The sequence below is a fragment of the Myodes glareolus genome, chromosome 9, assembly GCF_982192425.1.
Source record: "Myodes glareolus chromosome 9, mMyoGla1.1, whole genome shotgun sequence".
NCBI lineage: Eukaryota > Metazoa > Chordata > Mammalia > Rodentia > Cricetidae > Myodes > Myodes glareolus.
The window spans coordinates 32,278,184-32,292,918 of NC_142034.1; the positions used below are offsets into that span (position 1 = coordinate 32,278,184).

The 14,735-nt window shown below is 44.2% G+C and overlaps 1 protein-coding gene across 4 annotated transcripts in view; it reads left to right on the forward strand.

The window, feature by feature from the left end:
* The window catches only part of Hlf (HLF transcription factor, PAR bZIP family member), a 55,764-nt gene extending 42,053 nt beyond the window's left edge, over positions 1 to 13,711 (forward strand). For 2 of the 4 annotated variants that reach the window (XM_048446884.3, XM_085695646.2), the window contains exons 3-4: positions 4,312 to 4,532; positions 9,284 to 13,711. In XM_048446884.3, the coding sequence (XP_048302841.2) occupies positions 4,312 to 4,532; positions 9,284 to 9,502 (440 nt within the window). In that variant the 3' untranslated portion in view covers positions 9,503 to 13,711. Of the gene's footprint in view, positions 1 to 4,311; positions 4,533 to 6,255; positions 6,359 to 9,283 lie in introns of all 4 variants that reach the window. The other 2 variants (XM_048446887.3, XM_048446885.3) reach the window with 2 other exon arrangements.
* The last annotated feature ends 1,024 nt before the right edge of the window (positions 13,712 to 14,735 follow it).

A 14,735-nucleotide genomic window follows, 5' to 3' on the forward strand; every position in this document is an offset into this window, starting at 1 on the left:
AGTTTCACTGTTAGGACCATGGATGCATATCAGAGTTCAGTGTCTCAGAGGACCAACCAAAGAAAGAGGATTGATCTTTTCCAAAGCTGAATATGGAAGTAGATACCATAACAAGGGATTAGATGGGTTTGAAATAGTCAAAACACTTTCTCTTAGAAAGTGTGTGTGTGTATGTGTGTGTGTGTGTGTGTGTTTACAGATACATGCTCATGTTCGTAAAGTTTAAAAACATTTAAGATAGCATAATAAACAGAATATTGAAGTGTTGACAGAGGTTTTGTCCCGCCCAGTTCTGCAGCCATTCAGTTACAAAGAAACACACAGAGGTCTACATTAATCATAAACTGGCTGACCTATTTACTCAGGCTTCTTATTAACTCTTACATCCTACCATAATTCTTGTCTGTGTCAGCCACATGGCTTGGTACCTTTCATCAGTGATGCATTCTCATCTTGCTTCCTCTGCGTCTGGGTTATGACTGCAGACTGAGCCTTTCCTCATCCCAGAATCCTCCTGTTTTTGTGGCCCCACCTCGGGGAAGCATTAAGAGATGATTCAGAGCCAGGCAGTGGTGGCACATGCCTTTAATCCCAGCACTAGGGAGGCAGAGTCAGGTAGATCTCTATGAGTTAGAGGCCATTCTAGACTGACTCTATAGTGAGTCCAGGACACCCCAGGCTACACAGAGAAACCCTGTCTTAAAAAAAGCAGGAGCAAAGGGGGAGGGGTTAGGGAAAGAGGTGGGTAAGATACTGAGTAGATAGAGACACCAAGCCTGGTAATAATAATCTAAATATAGTGACGGCATAAATTTAAACCCCTGGACTCATAGGATGAAAAAGAGAACTGACTCCTGCAAACTATCCTCGGACCCCACATGTGTGACAATGCACACACGCATACACACACACATATGATAGAATGCAATGTAACAAAAAGACGAGAGGAGAAGAGAAGCCTATGAAGTGGTGGTGGGGTGATGACAGGACATTAGGTAGTGTTGTTAAGTTCAAAAAGATTTCCTTCATGAAAAGTAACATCCCTATATGATGGAGATGAGGTTCCTTTTTAAGGCAAGGTCAAGAGGCACAAGATGAGATTGTATTCTCCCCAGCCAGTCCGGAGCTCTGCAGTCCCCAGAAGCTGGAGCTGTGCGGCAGCTTGGCTAATGAGAAAACCCCATCATCTGCCAACGCCTCAGGGGCCGTCTCTTCCTTTCTGGCAAGCAGTACACAGAGCGCTCAAAGCAGAGAAGGGACCAAGAAGGTCATCTGGGTCATTTATTTTTCAAGTTCCCTTCCAGGCCTTTTGAAAAACAGGCACGCAGGGTTTTAGTTTCACTTCAATATAAGCAACGGGCTTCATGCTTCATCCTCAGGTAGGTTTTTAATGAAACCTAAAGATTTCTTCATACACAGGGCCTGCCTTTGGCAATGAGGAAGAAGAGGAGCCGGGCCAAACACAGCCAAGCTGTATCCTCTTATTTATTCCTCGGGCCTGAAAGGAGCAATTGTAAAACTCAGATGAAACCGGAAGTTAAGTTTCAGGACTCCCAGCATAAACATTTGGTCTGTTATTAAGTTCACTTTCACCAGCTAGACAAAGAAACACAATCCACCCATTGTTCCGTGGATGTTTGTGTAGTCCAGTGGCTTAGTCTGTGGAGGGTTCAAGTAGAAGTTAGGTTCTCTCCATGATGCCCTTTCTAAACTGTGTTTTTAAAAATGTCCCTTCTCAGCATCTGTAAAGCCACTGTTAAAGTGTGCCTGGTCTATCACAACAGTCTTGCCTCTGACAGGCTCCACCTGTGCCCCCTTCAGTCCACCATACTACAATCTTTCTCTAAGCCAGCTATTCATTACTTACTTCACTCCCCAGGTCCCCCGTGACATGCAGTCGTTTGCCCTTTTCTCACGGCTCTCCATGCTGGTGACCACATCTCTTGCAGTTTTACCTAAGCCTATTCTGTCTTCTAGTTCTGGGTTCCAACTGCCGAAGACTATTTGTAGCTTCTCAAGCATGCAAACTGGAGGACTAGGGATGTAGCACAATGGCACAGCACTCACCTACAATGCTCAGGGCCCCAGGTTCGATCCCCAGTATAAAAAAAAAGGAAAGGAGGGGGTAAAGAGGGGGGAGGAAGAAAGAGAAAATAAAGGGTTGGGGAGATGGCTCAGTTGGTAAAGTGCCTGCCACAAAAGCACGAGGACCTGAGTTTAGATCCCTAGAACCCAGGTGAACTCCCAAAAGGGAGTGGGGGTGGAGACAGGTGGAGACCCCTGAAGCTTATCGATTAGCCAACCTGACTAAATTCATGAGTTACAAGTTTCAATGAGAGACATCGTCTTGAAAAATAAAGGTGGTGAATGACTGAGAAATGACACCCACTATCTACTTCTTGCCTCACATGCATACGTGCATACCCATGTGCATATGTGTGCCTACCTACACTGGCAAGCACACATACAACAGAACACATACATACCCTAAAATGTTTGAAAATGTCTGTTTTCACCTTGTAGCTAGAGTACCTTTCTGCTGATTACTATCTATTCCAGGATGCAGCTGGGCCGGGTGTCATCACCAGGGTCGCCCCCTAACCTCATTTATGTTATGTGTGGTTTACTACATACCAGATGCACACGAGGTTTTCTTCCATCCTCTACCACTACACTCTACCCTACCTGGCTGGATATAGGTCTGTCTCTGTGACTCACCTGGGAAACACTGGAAGTGTCCTACAACTGTATTCTTAAAGTCCTAGAATTCTACCCATCACACCATCTGGCATGTGTCGGTGCTCCACGTGTGTCTTAGGGTTCTTATTGCTGTGATGAAGCACCATGGTGCTTTTCCAGTGGTCCTGACTGCTGGGGTCTACACTGTAACTCAGCTGCACCGTCACAAATAGCCTCTCCTAGGCTCACTTTGAGGACTCTGATCCAGCCACACAATGGCAACCCTCAGCTTCTCTCCATGAACTCCACAGTCTTGGGACTTCTACTTCAGCTGAAGCTGCACATCTCTTAGTGGCCTCACCTAGTTTCCCATGGTGCCTAGCCTCAGCTGCTCCCCATGACCCCTTCATGCCTTCAAAACCAGTACCATCCGGGAGACTCTTACACATGGCCAGGGTTGACTCCCAGCATGAGCTACAACCTTGGCCATCTCTGGAACACAGCTTCTCTGTGCTGACTCAAGGAAACATTTCTCAGAAGATTTCACCTCAGTGATGCTAGTCTCTTCTTAATGACCACAAATTCCCTACCCAGGTACCCAGCATCAGTTGTCCCTAGGAAAGCAAAGGTTTCACTTCCATAGTCTTGGTCTCTTGTTAATCACAGCTGACTCTTCAGCCCCTGTTGGCCAGAACCACAGATTCTCAAATGGCCTTGATGGAGTCTTTAAGGAACGCAAACTTTCCTCTGAAACTTCACATGCCAGGTCTCCATAATCCATGCTGCAGAGCGTTGTCTTCCCTGCTCTTATAGAACAGCCACTGATCTCTGAGCGCTCATTGGCTCTTCCAGCCCAAACACCAAAGTCCTTCCACAGTCCTTCCCAAAACAGCATTGCCACAGCAGCATTCTACTCTCTGGTATCAGTTTCTTTCTTAGTTAGGATTATTATTTTTGTGATAAAGCTCCATGGCCAAAAATAACTTGGAGAGGAAAGGGTTCATTTAGCTTACGCTTCAGCATCACAGTCCGTTACGGAAAGATGTCAGGGAAGGAACCAAAACAGAGCCGGACCCTAGAGGCGAGAGCTGATGCAGAGACCGTGGAGGAGTGCTACTCACTAGCTTGCCCCTGAAGGCTTGCGCAGCCAGCTTTCTTATAGCACCCAGGACCACTAGCATGGAGAGGTGGCACCATCCACAGTGAGCTGGGTCCTCCCATGTAGAGCTTCAATTATGAAAATACAGCATAGTCTTGCCCAGACCAAACTAGTGGAAACATTTTCTCAATTGAGTTCCCTCTTCCCAAATGACCAGCTTGTGTCAAGTTGACATAAAACTAACCAGCACAGTGAATGTAAGAGGAAAATAAGAATGTATGTATTTTTTTAACCTTTATTCATCCTGTTTGTGAACAGGTACATATATGCCATGTTTTGCCTGATAAGATATGAGTCAATCATATTCTGCCTGCTGTGTTCTCAGAAACACAGTGAGGATGAATGAGGACAAATGACAGTAGGGCCAGACATAAGTTGGTTAAAGATTCTCAACACGCCTAGAGAATCACTAAGTGACGGTGTCTTGGGTTGACTTAGAGTCAATATGAATGAAAACTTCCGTGTTGTTCCAGGCCAGCTGCTGCCAGCAAACCGAAATACACCAAGTCCCATTGACCCTGACGCCATCCAGGTTCCTGTCGGGTATGAACCAGACCCAGCAGATCTTGCTCTCTCCAGCATCCCAGGGCAGGAAATGTTTGACCCTCGCAAACGCAAGTTCTCTGAGGAAGAACTGAAGCCACAGCCCATGATTAAGAAAGCTCGCAAAGTCTTCATTCCAGATGATTTGAAGGTAAATTGGAACTGGTAATCAGGCTGTGGGTAGACGGAAGGCAGGATTAGGAGAAATTAAAGGGGTGGTTCCAGGAACGCTACACACACTTGGAAGGAAAGGGCCTGTGAGTTCTCATTGTGTTTGTTGGCATGTGACTTCTTGGCGTGATATTTCTTCTCTAGGAGTTTTCTGAAATATGCTTTCATGTCTGGATACTGATCAGGAATAAGGAGAAGCAATAAAAGACTGGAGAGAGATAAAGTCCCCAAAGGAAACACATAGGCTCCTCTTTACAAAGGATCCCATGAGCCTGCTGTATCAACCCCAAATCTTCCAAGGCTACAAAGGAAAAGAATAATAATAATATAAAAAAGATGATTTGAGAAGGGAACCTGGCCCTCAGTTTTCTGAGGCATACCTCCTTTGTTCATTGTTTGCTGATAGTGAACACTACCATTTTCCCGAGTGCCTTGGAGTCTAAACAAGTCTGAACTCCCCCGTCCATATTGCTTACTCTGGGTGACCAGGATAGCTTCTTGTGAGCAGAGATGGTGGGTCCATGGCTATCATGTGTGTGCCATGTCATACTCTTTTGATGTTAAGTCAGCAGTTAGCTCCGAGTTGGTTTTCTCAACTGTGTTGAAGGGGACACATCATTTATCCAGGGAAACAGACTTGCTCGTTTATTCTGATACATTTACCTAGGGATGAGAGAGATTCCTGAAATTATGCCAGCACAGAATTATTTATGATTAGCCATTTCATAGGAATTTTTCTGTTCACACTTCTTTCCAGTCGTGAGAACAATAAATAATGATATGCATGCACAGCATTACTACTAAGCATAATCAGCCCTTTTTGACACCCGATCCCCATTGCCAAACCCTAAATATGCTTTCTATGTAGAGATACTCCCTAGGAAAATGAGAGTTTGGAACACTCATTGGGTGAACTGATGTAGGCCAGTGTTTCCACCATTTTGTGTCTAGAAGGAACACAGGAGGCAGATGTACCCAGAAGATCTAAAGACAGCTGTTATCCTCACATCTGAGACCTCCTTAATTGCTGCAGAATGGGCAAGCGTCAGGGCTGAAGTCCAAAGTTATCACTTTACAGTGGAGGATGTAGAAAGGGGAACTGAGGTGAATTCTACTCTTAGATTAAGACGGGTTCTGGAAAGGGCACTGTAGCGTGTTAGCCCAGACAAGGGGCCCTTGCATAAAAACTCAAGAGCTGTCACCCTAAGAATCAAAACCAAGAAAATCTACAGGAAAAATCCCAGAAAAATGAAACCTCTCAGGGCTTGGTTAGACTGTAAGGGGGCCATGAGATTAGGTCCAAGCCGAGTTAAATACCTTCTTGCAGTTGACTGCCTTCGGGGGTCTTGAGTTCTTAGTCATCTAATTCTGTGTATTTCAGAGTTTTTGCCTTTCACCTAACCCAGCAAGTCTATTCAGCTGGGGCTACTTCTTGACTGGAAGGTGGTTTGACAGGATGCTAACGAGTAGTAGATTGAACCTCTAGCCAGACCTTCAGAGTCTCCAAGTTTGCGTGTTTGAAGAGTGAGCCTACTTAATGGCCCGTGTAGTCTTGGCAGTGAAGAGGCCATGATAAACCATCTGGGCTGGAAGGATACATATTACTGCTGTCATGGCCAAGCCCGCCCTTTTCACATGCTGGGTAGGGAACTGGCAGGAACCTTCTCCTTCAATGTGCCCTTAGGGGTGTTTTTCAATTGCAGGTGAAGCCACAAGGCCCAAATGCGGAGCTGCTGAGAAGCAGGAAGAAGAGCTGGGAGGTGTTCTTTCCTCAGGCAGGGCTGAGCTGGGGTGGTGGGAGACAAGGTGGGTGGGGACCTCAGCATTTGGATGACAAGCAAACCAATAGAATGTGTGGAAAATCAAGAAAAGTGCTTGACTTTTCATCTTTGGTTGGCATGCATACTGAGGGAGAGCTAAATGATGATAGACGGGGGTTCCTAGCTGATAACATAATAGATGTAACATAGTCACATCTATTTCTTACCACGCTTAAGGGTCATTCATTCACTTGACAGACATCTTTCAGAGGTTTAGGGGATGCTAAAGTGAGCCGACACCATCACTGATCACTGTATTTGGGCTTATAGGATTTCTAGTCTGTAGAGAAGAGGGGAGTGCCGGTCTGTTAGAAGTGGGAGGGATGAGTAAGTCCCTGCTGTGTGAAGGTAACTGAGTAGCCAGATAGCATCAGCTCCTGGCAGGCAGAGGATGGAACAGGGGGCCCTGTGTTAAATCTATCATTCCTACTGGAGATCCCACCTCCCTGGCTCCCATCAGAATGACAGAAGGAGGGGGGCTGGCTTTTGTAGACCAGGGTATCCCTTCTTCCATCACACCTGTCTTCTCCATCTTTTTGTAACAGCTCTGTTCTCTGCTTCCCTCCTGCTTATGAGCGTTATTCTCCATTCCACACTTCTACTAGCTCATCTGCACATGTGGGCAGATGGTACCGGGGGAAAAGCACCTTCCATGTGATAAGAGGTCTGAACAAAAACTGAGTTAAGTCTCAAAAGAGCTGGGTACACAGAGTTGGTTGTTGCACTAAGGTCCTTAGAGACGTGGTCAGAATTGTCACAGGGTGACAGATCCATTCTGTAGCTTCCCTAGGGCTTGTTCTCACGAACAGCCTCACCTCCTGCCCTCATGTTGCCTTGTGTATAGGTTCTGATCCATTCTGACTCAGCCCTTCATCGGAATGTTCTTGGAAACCAGACTCCTGGGCATACTGACAAGTGTGGTAGGCTTCCTGACACGCTAAAGGAGGTGGAATGGAGGATCAAAACCGAGTGAGACAAACGGCCTCCGTCAAAGCTGGCCGCTTTACTGTTATGAAGATACCTTTGGGTCCCCTTGCCTAAGTGATGTCACTGGGTTTCCCAGGACCTCCCAGCCATTCTCCCTTTCTGCCTTTCCCACCAGTTTTGAGAAAGCACAAACAACAAGTTCTATCAACAGCCACAGCATACCTGTCCACACTTGCTCCTCTAGGTATTCCTCAAAGGGCTGCCTCCTCCCTAAGAAGAATTCTCATGCCAGCTATAGTGAAGATCACTTTTTCCTCCCGTGACACATTATGAAACATATCGAAGTCTAGAGACACTTTAGGAACAAGTGACAATCTTGTGACCAGCAGACAGGAAGTGCCTTCACATACTTTCCATCTCTCACACACAGTCTTCACCAAAGGTACATGTCTGCTGAGGATAATGGGCAGGTGTAGGGGCGGACCATTGATCCGGCACTTCTTCTGCAGCCTTGAGCCCCACCCTTGTAAATGACTTCCTCCAATGCCAACTGTCGCTTGGCATCCTGAGAAAGGGGATGGGCTGGCCTCGCCCATTTAACTAGGTGACATGAACTACAGTCTCAGCCTTGCTAAGACAGATTACTGCGTGGTAGCAGCTATTGATACAAAAGGAGTTTGTTTTTGTTTTTTAAATCCTTTTGGCATCATCCCGTCAATGGATTAAGAAGGTCCAGAAGATCCCCCTTGGTCCTCCTAGGAGCTTTCTTGGTAGAGAGAGCAATGATAGAGGCAGATATGGGAATTCCAGATAGGGTAATTGAAGCCCAGTCAGCTTCAATTAAATCGGAAATTAGAATACATTATTTAAATGTTAGCCACTGGTATGAGTACATTGAGTAATGTGAGCTAATACATTTTTAAATTTCTGTTTTCAGTTACCGATGTGTACGTGCCCCTTATGTGACACTCTGATAGCTCAGGATATGAACTAAAAGGGTGGGGGGTCCTCTTCTTGTCCGTTGCTTTACTGGTTTGGTCCCTCTTTTAGAGGCACCTATATTGGCCACTGCAAATTCACCTGGGCATCCCACTGTTAGTAAAATATAATTTTCATCAAACTGTGATAAGCATGCATGTTCTCCAGAAGAGCTGTTGTTTCTCCCCACAACATAGTGTATCACATACATCTTTGTAGCCTCTCCCACCCCAGGTCTCTATTTATAATGACTGTAGAGTATCCCTTTGCATGGCTCTGTGTTCATGTAGCTGTCACCTCTACTGTAGATGATTGATTTTTCTCATTTTTTAGCTTTTACAAACTATTCTATAATTTGAAAAAATTGTACCTGTGTCTGAGTACAAGGAGAATGTGAGACAAAAGCATAGAACTGGAGTTGCTTTATCAACAGCGTATTCATGAAGATAGATTTTAGAGAGAATTGGCATGATGGTGCTAAGGAGCCAATGGAAGGAGTTCAAGGCCACCTTTGGCTCCGTAGTGAGTTTAAGACCAGCCTGGGTAATGCAAGACACTATCATGTGGGGGGTAATTACTTAGTTAAAAAAATATGTATGTATAATATTGAGAAACATCACCATATTGTCTTCCAGTGACAGGGTCCCAACCTAGAAAAGCCTCCATGTGTATTCATGGAAGAAAAAAAATAAGTTTTTAAAAAAGACTTTCAACCAAGAAAGTGAAGAAAATTGGAACAGAATTTAGGGTGTGTGGTGAGCCTCCGGCTCTCAGCTGAGCTCTGATCTCTGCTTTGCTGGGCACACAAGCCTGTTGTGACAGGTCGGTCCTTTCTCTAGGAAGGAAGCCATGGCTGGCAGACCATTCCGACAAACATGTAAGCTGTGAAGGAAGGAGACAGGAATGAAGAAGCCCAGGCTGGTGTCCCAGCACACCCCTGGCTGGCACCCAGTACGTGCGGCTGAAACCTAATATCTTGTTTCTTTTTCCTTCTGTAACTAATGAGCAGGATGACAAGTACTGGGCGAGGCGCAGAAAGAACAATATGGCGGCCAAGCGCTCCCGTGATGCCCGGCGGCTGAAGGAGAACCAGATTGCAATCCGGGCCTCGTTCCTGGAGAAGGAGAACTCGGCCCTCCGCCAGGAGGTGGCTGACTTAAGGAAGGAGCTGGGCAAATGCAAGAACATACTTGCCAAGTACGAGGCCAGGCACGGGCCCCTGTAGGATGGCATTTTTGTGGGCTGGCTTTTGAATAGATGGACAGCTTGTTTCCTGTCTGGTAGCACCACACCCAAACCAACCTTTCCGACATCAGCACTTTACCAGAGGCATAAACGCGACCGACTCATGTTTCGGTGTGCATCTGTGTGTATGTGTGTATGTGCGTGTACACGTGCTTACGGTCCCGTGTGTGCTCAGCGGTGTGCATGTGTGCGTGTGTGTGTGTGTGTGTGTGTGTGTGTGTGTGTGTGTTCCTTCACACCTGCCATTGGAAGATAGTCCTCTTGTCTTTTAGTTCCGAACAAGAAAGGTGCCATGTTTTTATTAGACTCTCGAGACCCCTGTGGGGTTTTCTCCCCTTCCTTCTCCACTCCTGCCCCTATCCTCCTGGCTTCATGTTCCAGCGAACTTACTTTTCCAGGGTCTGCGTGGCTTCAGGAAGCAGGACCCTGGTAAAGCAGTGGATCTCAGTTACCTAGAACATAAGCTCTTGTTTCTGTTCCAACCATGAGTTACCATGCTACAAAGGTGCACAACATACCATACTAGCACTACGCTGCAGCTGAATTCCTTCATAGGTTGCCTCCGCTCCCTCCTCGCCCCTCCTCCTCTCTCCCACCCTTTCTCGTTTTCCTTTCAGTTTTGGTGATAATTGTCGTCAAATTTAAAGTGCTGTTTAGATTTAGTAGATCCTGTATTTACTTACTGCTACCTACTAAGTTTCCTTTTCATCCTACCAACCCCAGATAAGTAAGTACCATTATAGAACACAGAGTGTGTTTTGCACTGTCTGTACCTAAAGCAATAATCCTAGTGTACGCTAGAGCATGCTGCCTGAGTATTACTAGTGGACGTAGGAAATTTTCCCTACCTAGGAATTTCACTGTCTTTTAAAAATCAAAATTAAAAGTAATGCATTTGCGCATGACCAGAATATTCTCAGGACAGGGAATCAGAGGGCAATGGGAGGCCTAAGAATAAGGGGTTGATTTATCGGTATGGAAGCCAAAAAAATAATGCATCTTGGAGAAGCCTTTGCCATGGATGTGCTTCGTTCTGCCGTCTCCCTTCTCCCACACCCAGCCCACTCCCATTTTTCTAGTTAACTTTGTTCCATTTCCCTCTTGATATTCAAAACGATTGAATTACTTAAGATTCAATTCACCCACTTTCTTTTTGTAACATATATTTTTTGGGAGGATATTTTGCTGTTTTTAGAAATCAGTTAATTAGGTTAAAAAGCTGGTGTTTTGTAAAGCTCCCTTCCCTCTGTGGTGTCCTCTTTGAATGCCTCACAAATTAACGATCCTGGAGCCTGTGTTTCTTACCCTCTGTTTGCTTTTGAACATATGTGCGCCTTCCAAGTGGACTTCTGAAAAATGAATGTAAAAGACACTGGTGTATCTCAGAAGGGATGGTGTTGTCACAAACTGTGGTTTAGCCAATCGATTTAAATGTTTACTATAGACCAAAAGGAGAGATTATTAAATTGTTTAATGTTTATACAGAGTAATTATAGGAAGTTCTTTTTTGTACAGTATTTTTCAGATATAAATACTGACAATGTATTTTGGAAGACATATATTATATATAGAAAAGAGAAAAAGGAAAACTATTCCATGTTTTAAAATTATATAGCAAAGATATATATTCACCAATGCTGTTCAGAGGAGTGCTTGGGGGTTTTTGAAGTCTTTAATATTTTAAACCTATTACTGACACATCAGCATGTTTTCTGCTTAAAATTAAAATTTTATGACAATATTGAGGTTTGCTGTGACGAATCCTACTCCAACGCTTTCTTGTTTCTTATTAGGTCTCAGAAGGAAGTCAGTTAACGTCACCCAAAAGCACAAAATGGGTTTTAGTCAAATATTTATTGGATGATACAGTGTTTTTTAGGAAAAGCATCTGCCACATAAATGTTCACTGAAAAATTCTGAGTTGCTGGATTGGAGTGTTGTTGCCAGAGCCCCAAGTGGTTTTGCTCTCTTTTGGCCTGTGCATCTCATGCAGTGTAAGGTTGACCTCGGTGCTATGTGTATGGCTTATGATTTGATAGATGTTTTGACGATAAAGATGGTTGGTCTTTTGTTTCACTGAGTTGTATAATGTCAAGAGAGTCTGCTGTTTCTTCAAAGGCACATTTTGTGCTTGATTAAAATCCCCTTTCATCCATGGATGTTTTCCAGTTTTCTGCCTCCTCACTGTCCGAATTCTTTGCAGATCTGGTGGTACCCTTCCCATTCTATCAGCCATACTTCTGGCTAGTGTTAAAGTTCTGGAAGGTGAAACCTTTAGGATTCCTTCCCGGGCACCTATTTTGTTCCAAGCCATAGATAATGGCGGGAGATGGGAGAGTATAAGACTCACAATACATTTTCCAAGTAGATTACTAATAAAAAAAATTACTTTGACAATCTTACATGGAACTGAATCAGAGATGATTTGGTAATAGCCCTGAGGTGACAGAGAGTTGATCTTTCTGAAGATAAAGAGATGAACTGTAGAACTGTTCAATGACAGTCAGTATTCATGAGAGCAAAGACGAATCTATCTAGACTTGAGTCGACGAGTGTTGAAGTGTTGTATTGTGGTCCATCCAGATTCATGGAACTATTAAGTAGTAACTGACAGAAAAGCCTACTGGGTCTTTCTTAGAATTGTTGCACCCAATGAACATTACAAATGTTTTCTGCATAAGACATAAAAAGTCCATAATAAAACTTATCCTTTTGTATGCCAGGAAAGGTTTTCAAAACCTACCTCATTAAAAACAATATAAAACAACACTTTGGAGTCTCCACAGGTGCCTTATATGTAGGTCATTGTCACCCCTCCTTTCCCAGGCTGACTTCTGTCTGTCCATGGACATTAACTAGATGAGGCAATGCTGCTGAATGTCCCGAGAAGCTAGGACCCAGGGTCAGATGATTACAGGAGGTCATGGCCATTAGGAAAGTCCTGTTTTCAACTATCACCATTTCAACCCAGGCATCTTTCAATGATTGTTTGGGCATCAAAAATGCATTCAAACTGTAGCATGCCATGTCATGTAGGCATAATTTGGAATGAATCATATAGCACTTCCTTAGCTGGTCACATCATCTCCTTTTTCAACTATTTTGAAAGAAAGTAAAAAACAAAAACAAACAAATGAGGGATCAGCGAGTCTCTGCTCCTGCTACCTTGAGGGGATGGGAAGGCTATAAATGATGATCTCTGACTCTGGAGGAAGTGGCGCTTTGAGCCATTCACAAACCACATCAGGCATGGCTGGCCTAGGCTTCGTCTCTAAATATCACAGGCTCTTAAGGGACCATCCCGCGAAGCAGAAGGACCCTGTGTCTGAGAATGTTGTGATGGAATTCAGTCACCAGGTGAGTGAGAAACTAGATTAGAGAACCCAGAGGGTCCTTCTAGCCCATTAGCATGCTATAGAAACTTACATTAATTCAAAATACACCCTTGAAAGGGCTACAGCCTTGTTTTTGGAAGATTGGAGGGTGGGGGTGAGTTGTTGATAGCAACTGCTCTCCTGCCAAAGTGAAGCAACTGACATTGTGCAAGGTAGACTTTGATGTTTCTAAGGGTTCATCTATTTTTATCCTTGTTGTTCCTTTGAGGAAAAACTCAAACTTTGTCAGAGTTAGCTATGAGGTCCCCAGGCAGTGGCTAACTGGACTGCACGTGGCCTGTCTCTCTAGGCCAGTATTTGACTTTGAGGTTGGTCCCCGGCGGGCGACTGAGATGCGGTGCCCTCTCTGTGGCGGATACCTTCTGCTCTGGCTCTAACGTTGCTTGTTTCCTGCTGAGAGCTCCTGAGTACATCCCTCTGGTAAAGCCAAATTCACCTGCAGGAGTTTGGTTAAATCAGTGTGACTAACAAATGAACAAAACATAGGTCCTGATGGATTGACGTTTTAGTAACTACAGCCAGTGGATTTTGCCAAAATGTACGCAAGGCAATGTGCGTTTGTGTATGGCTACCTCAGTGGAGACATAAAACCTGTCAATTTTTAGCACCTCACCAGACATAACAATTAGCTATTATCCTTTTGGCAACACCACAAAGATTGCATCTGTGAAACCGGTTCAAGTTAGCTGGAGGTTAGTGTAATTGTACACCATGATGTTGGTGGGATTTATGCTGTCAAGTCCAAAACTTTATTTGTTCTTCTAAATGTTTAATAAACTGACTTTTTTCCTCTTTTCATGTATTTTTTTTCTGAACAGCCGACTAGCAATTGATTCTGTTTCTGTCACCATAACCAACAAGTCATCTACAGAGATTGGCATAGATGATAATAATTGTACTATATAATTAGTAATAAAGTATCATTTGTGAGTGACTTTTGTACCAGATACTGCATCATACACATGGAATATTTAAGTCCCAAAATAAACAATGAAGTAACAATTGTTACGGACGAGGAAATGATAAATAATGTGGGCAGGTTAAGAAACTTACATGGAAGAATGGCTCAGTGGTTAAGAGCCATGGCTGCTATTTCAGAAGACCCAAGTTCAATTTTCTGCACCCACATGGCAGTTCACGACCACTTATGACTCCAGTTCCAGGGGATCTGACACTTTCTTCTGGCCTTTGTGGATGCAGACATTTATACAGGCAGAACTTACCCATGCACATAAAGTAAAAATTTAAAAATAAAGTGTTCTCAAAGTGATGAACATAGAAGCTACAGAAGTGCGTACTGATCTGTTGACTAGGTACCATACAAAGGAAGATCACAAGAGCTAGTCTGGGTCTGTGCTCAAACACAAGATATAGTTTATATTATATTACAGGGGCAGATTATAGGGGCACAGATTATGAAGCTGGTTTGAGTTGGAGCCCAGAAATCTGATTTTTTTTGTGTTCTCCCAGCTAATTGCTACCTATGATCGAGCATGGCTGACTCTTCAGATCCAAAGGGGATTGGCTCTCAGTGGTAACTAGAATCTGTGATTCTCAAGCCTCTATATAATGTGGTACAGCATTTACATGTAGCCTATATATACCTTCCAACTGATGCTGTAAGTCATCTCTGAGATGCCTACTCCTACTACAACGTAAATGCTGTGTAAGAAGATGTGTTTATAGGGGATGATGAGAAGGGGGAAGGTCCGAGCATGTGCAGTGTAGACACAACCGTCCCTGGCCCAGCTACACAGCACGTAAGAACAACATCCAGCTGGAGCCTTCATCAAGTACTTTCTTAGATCAATTTTCAGG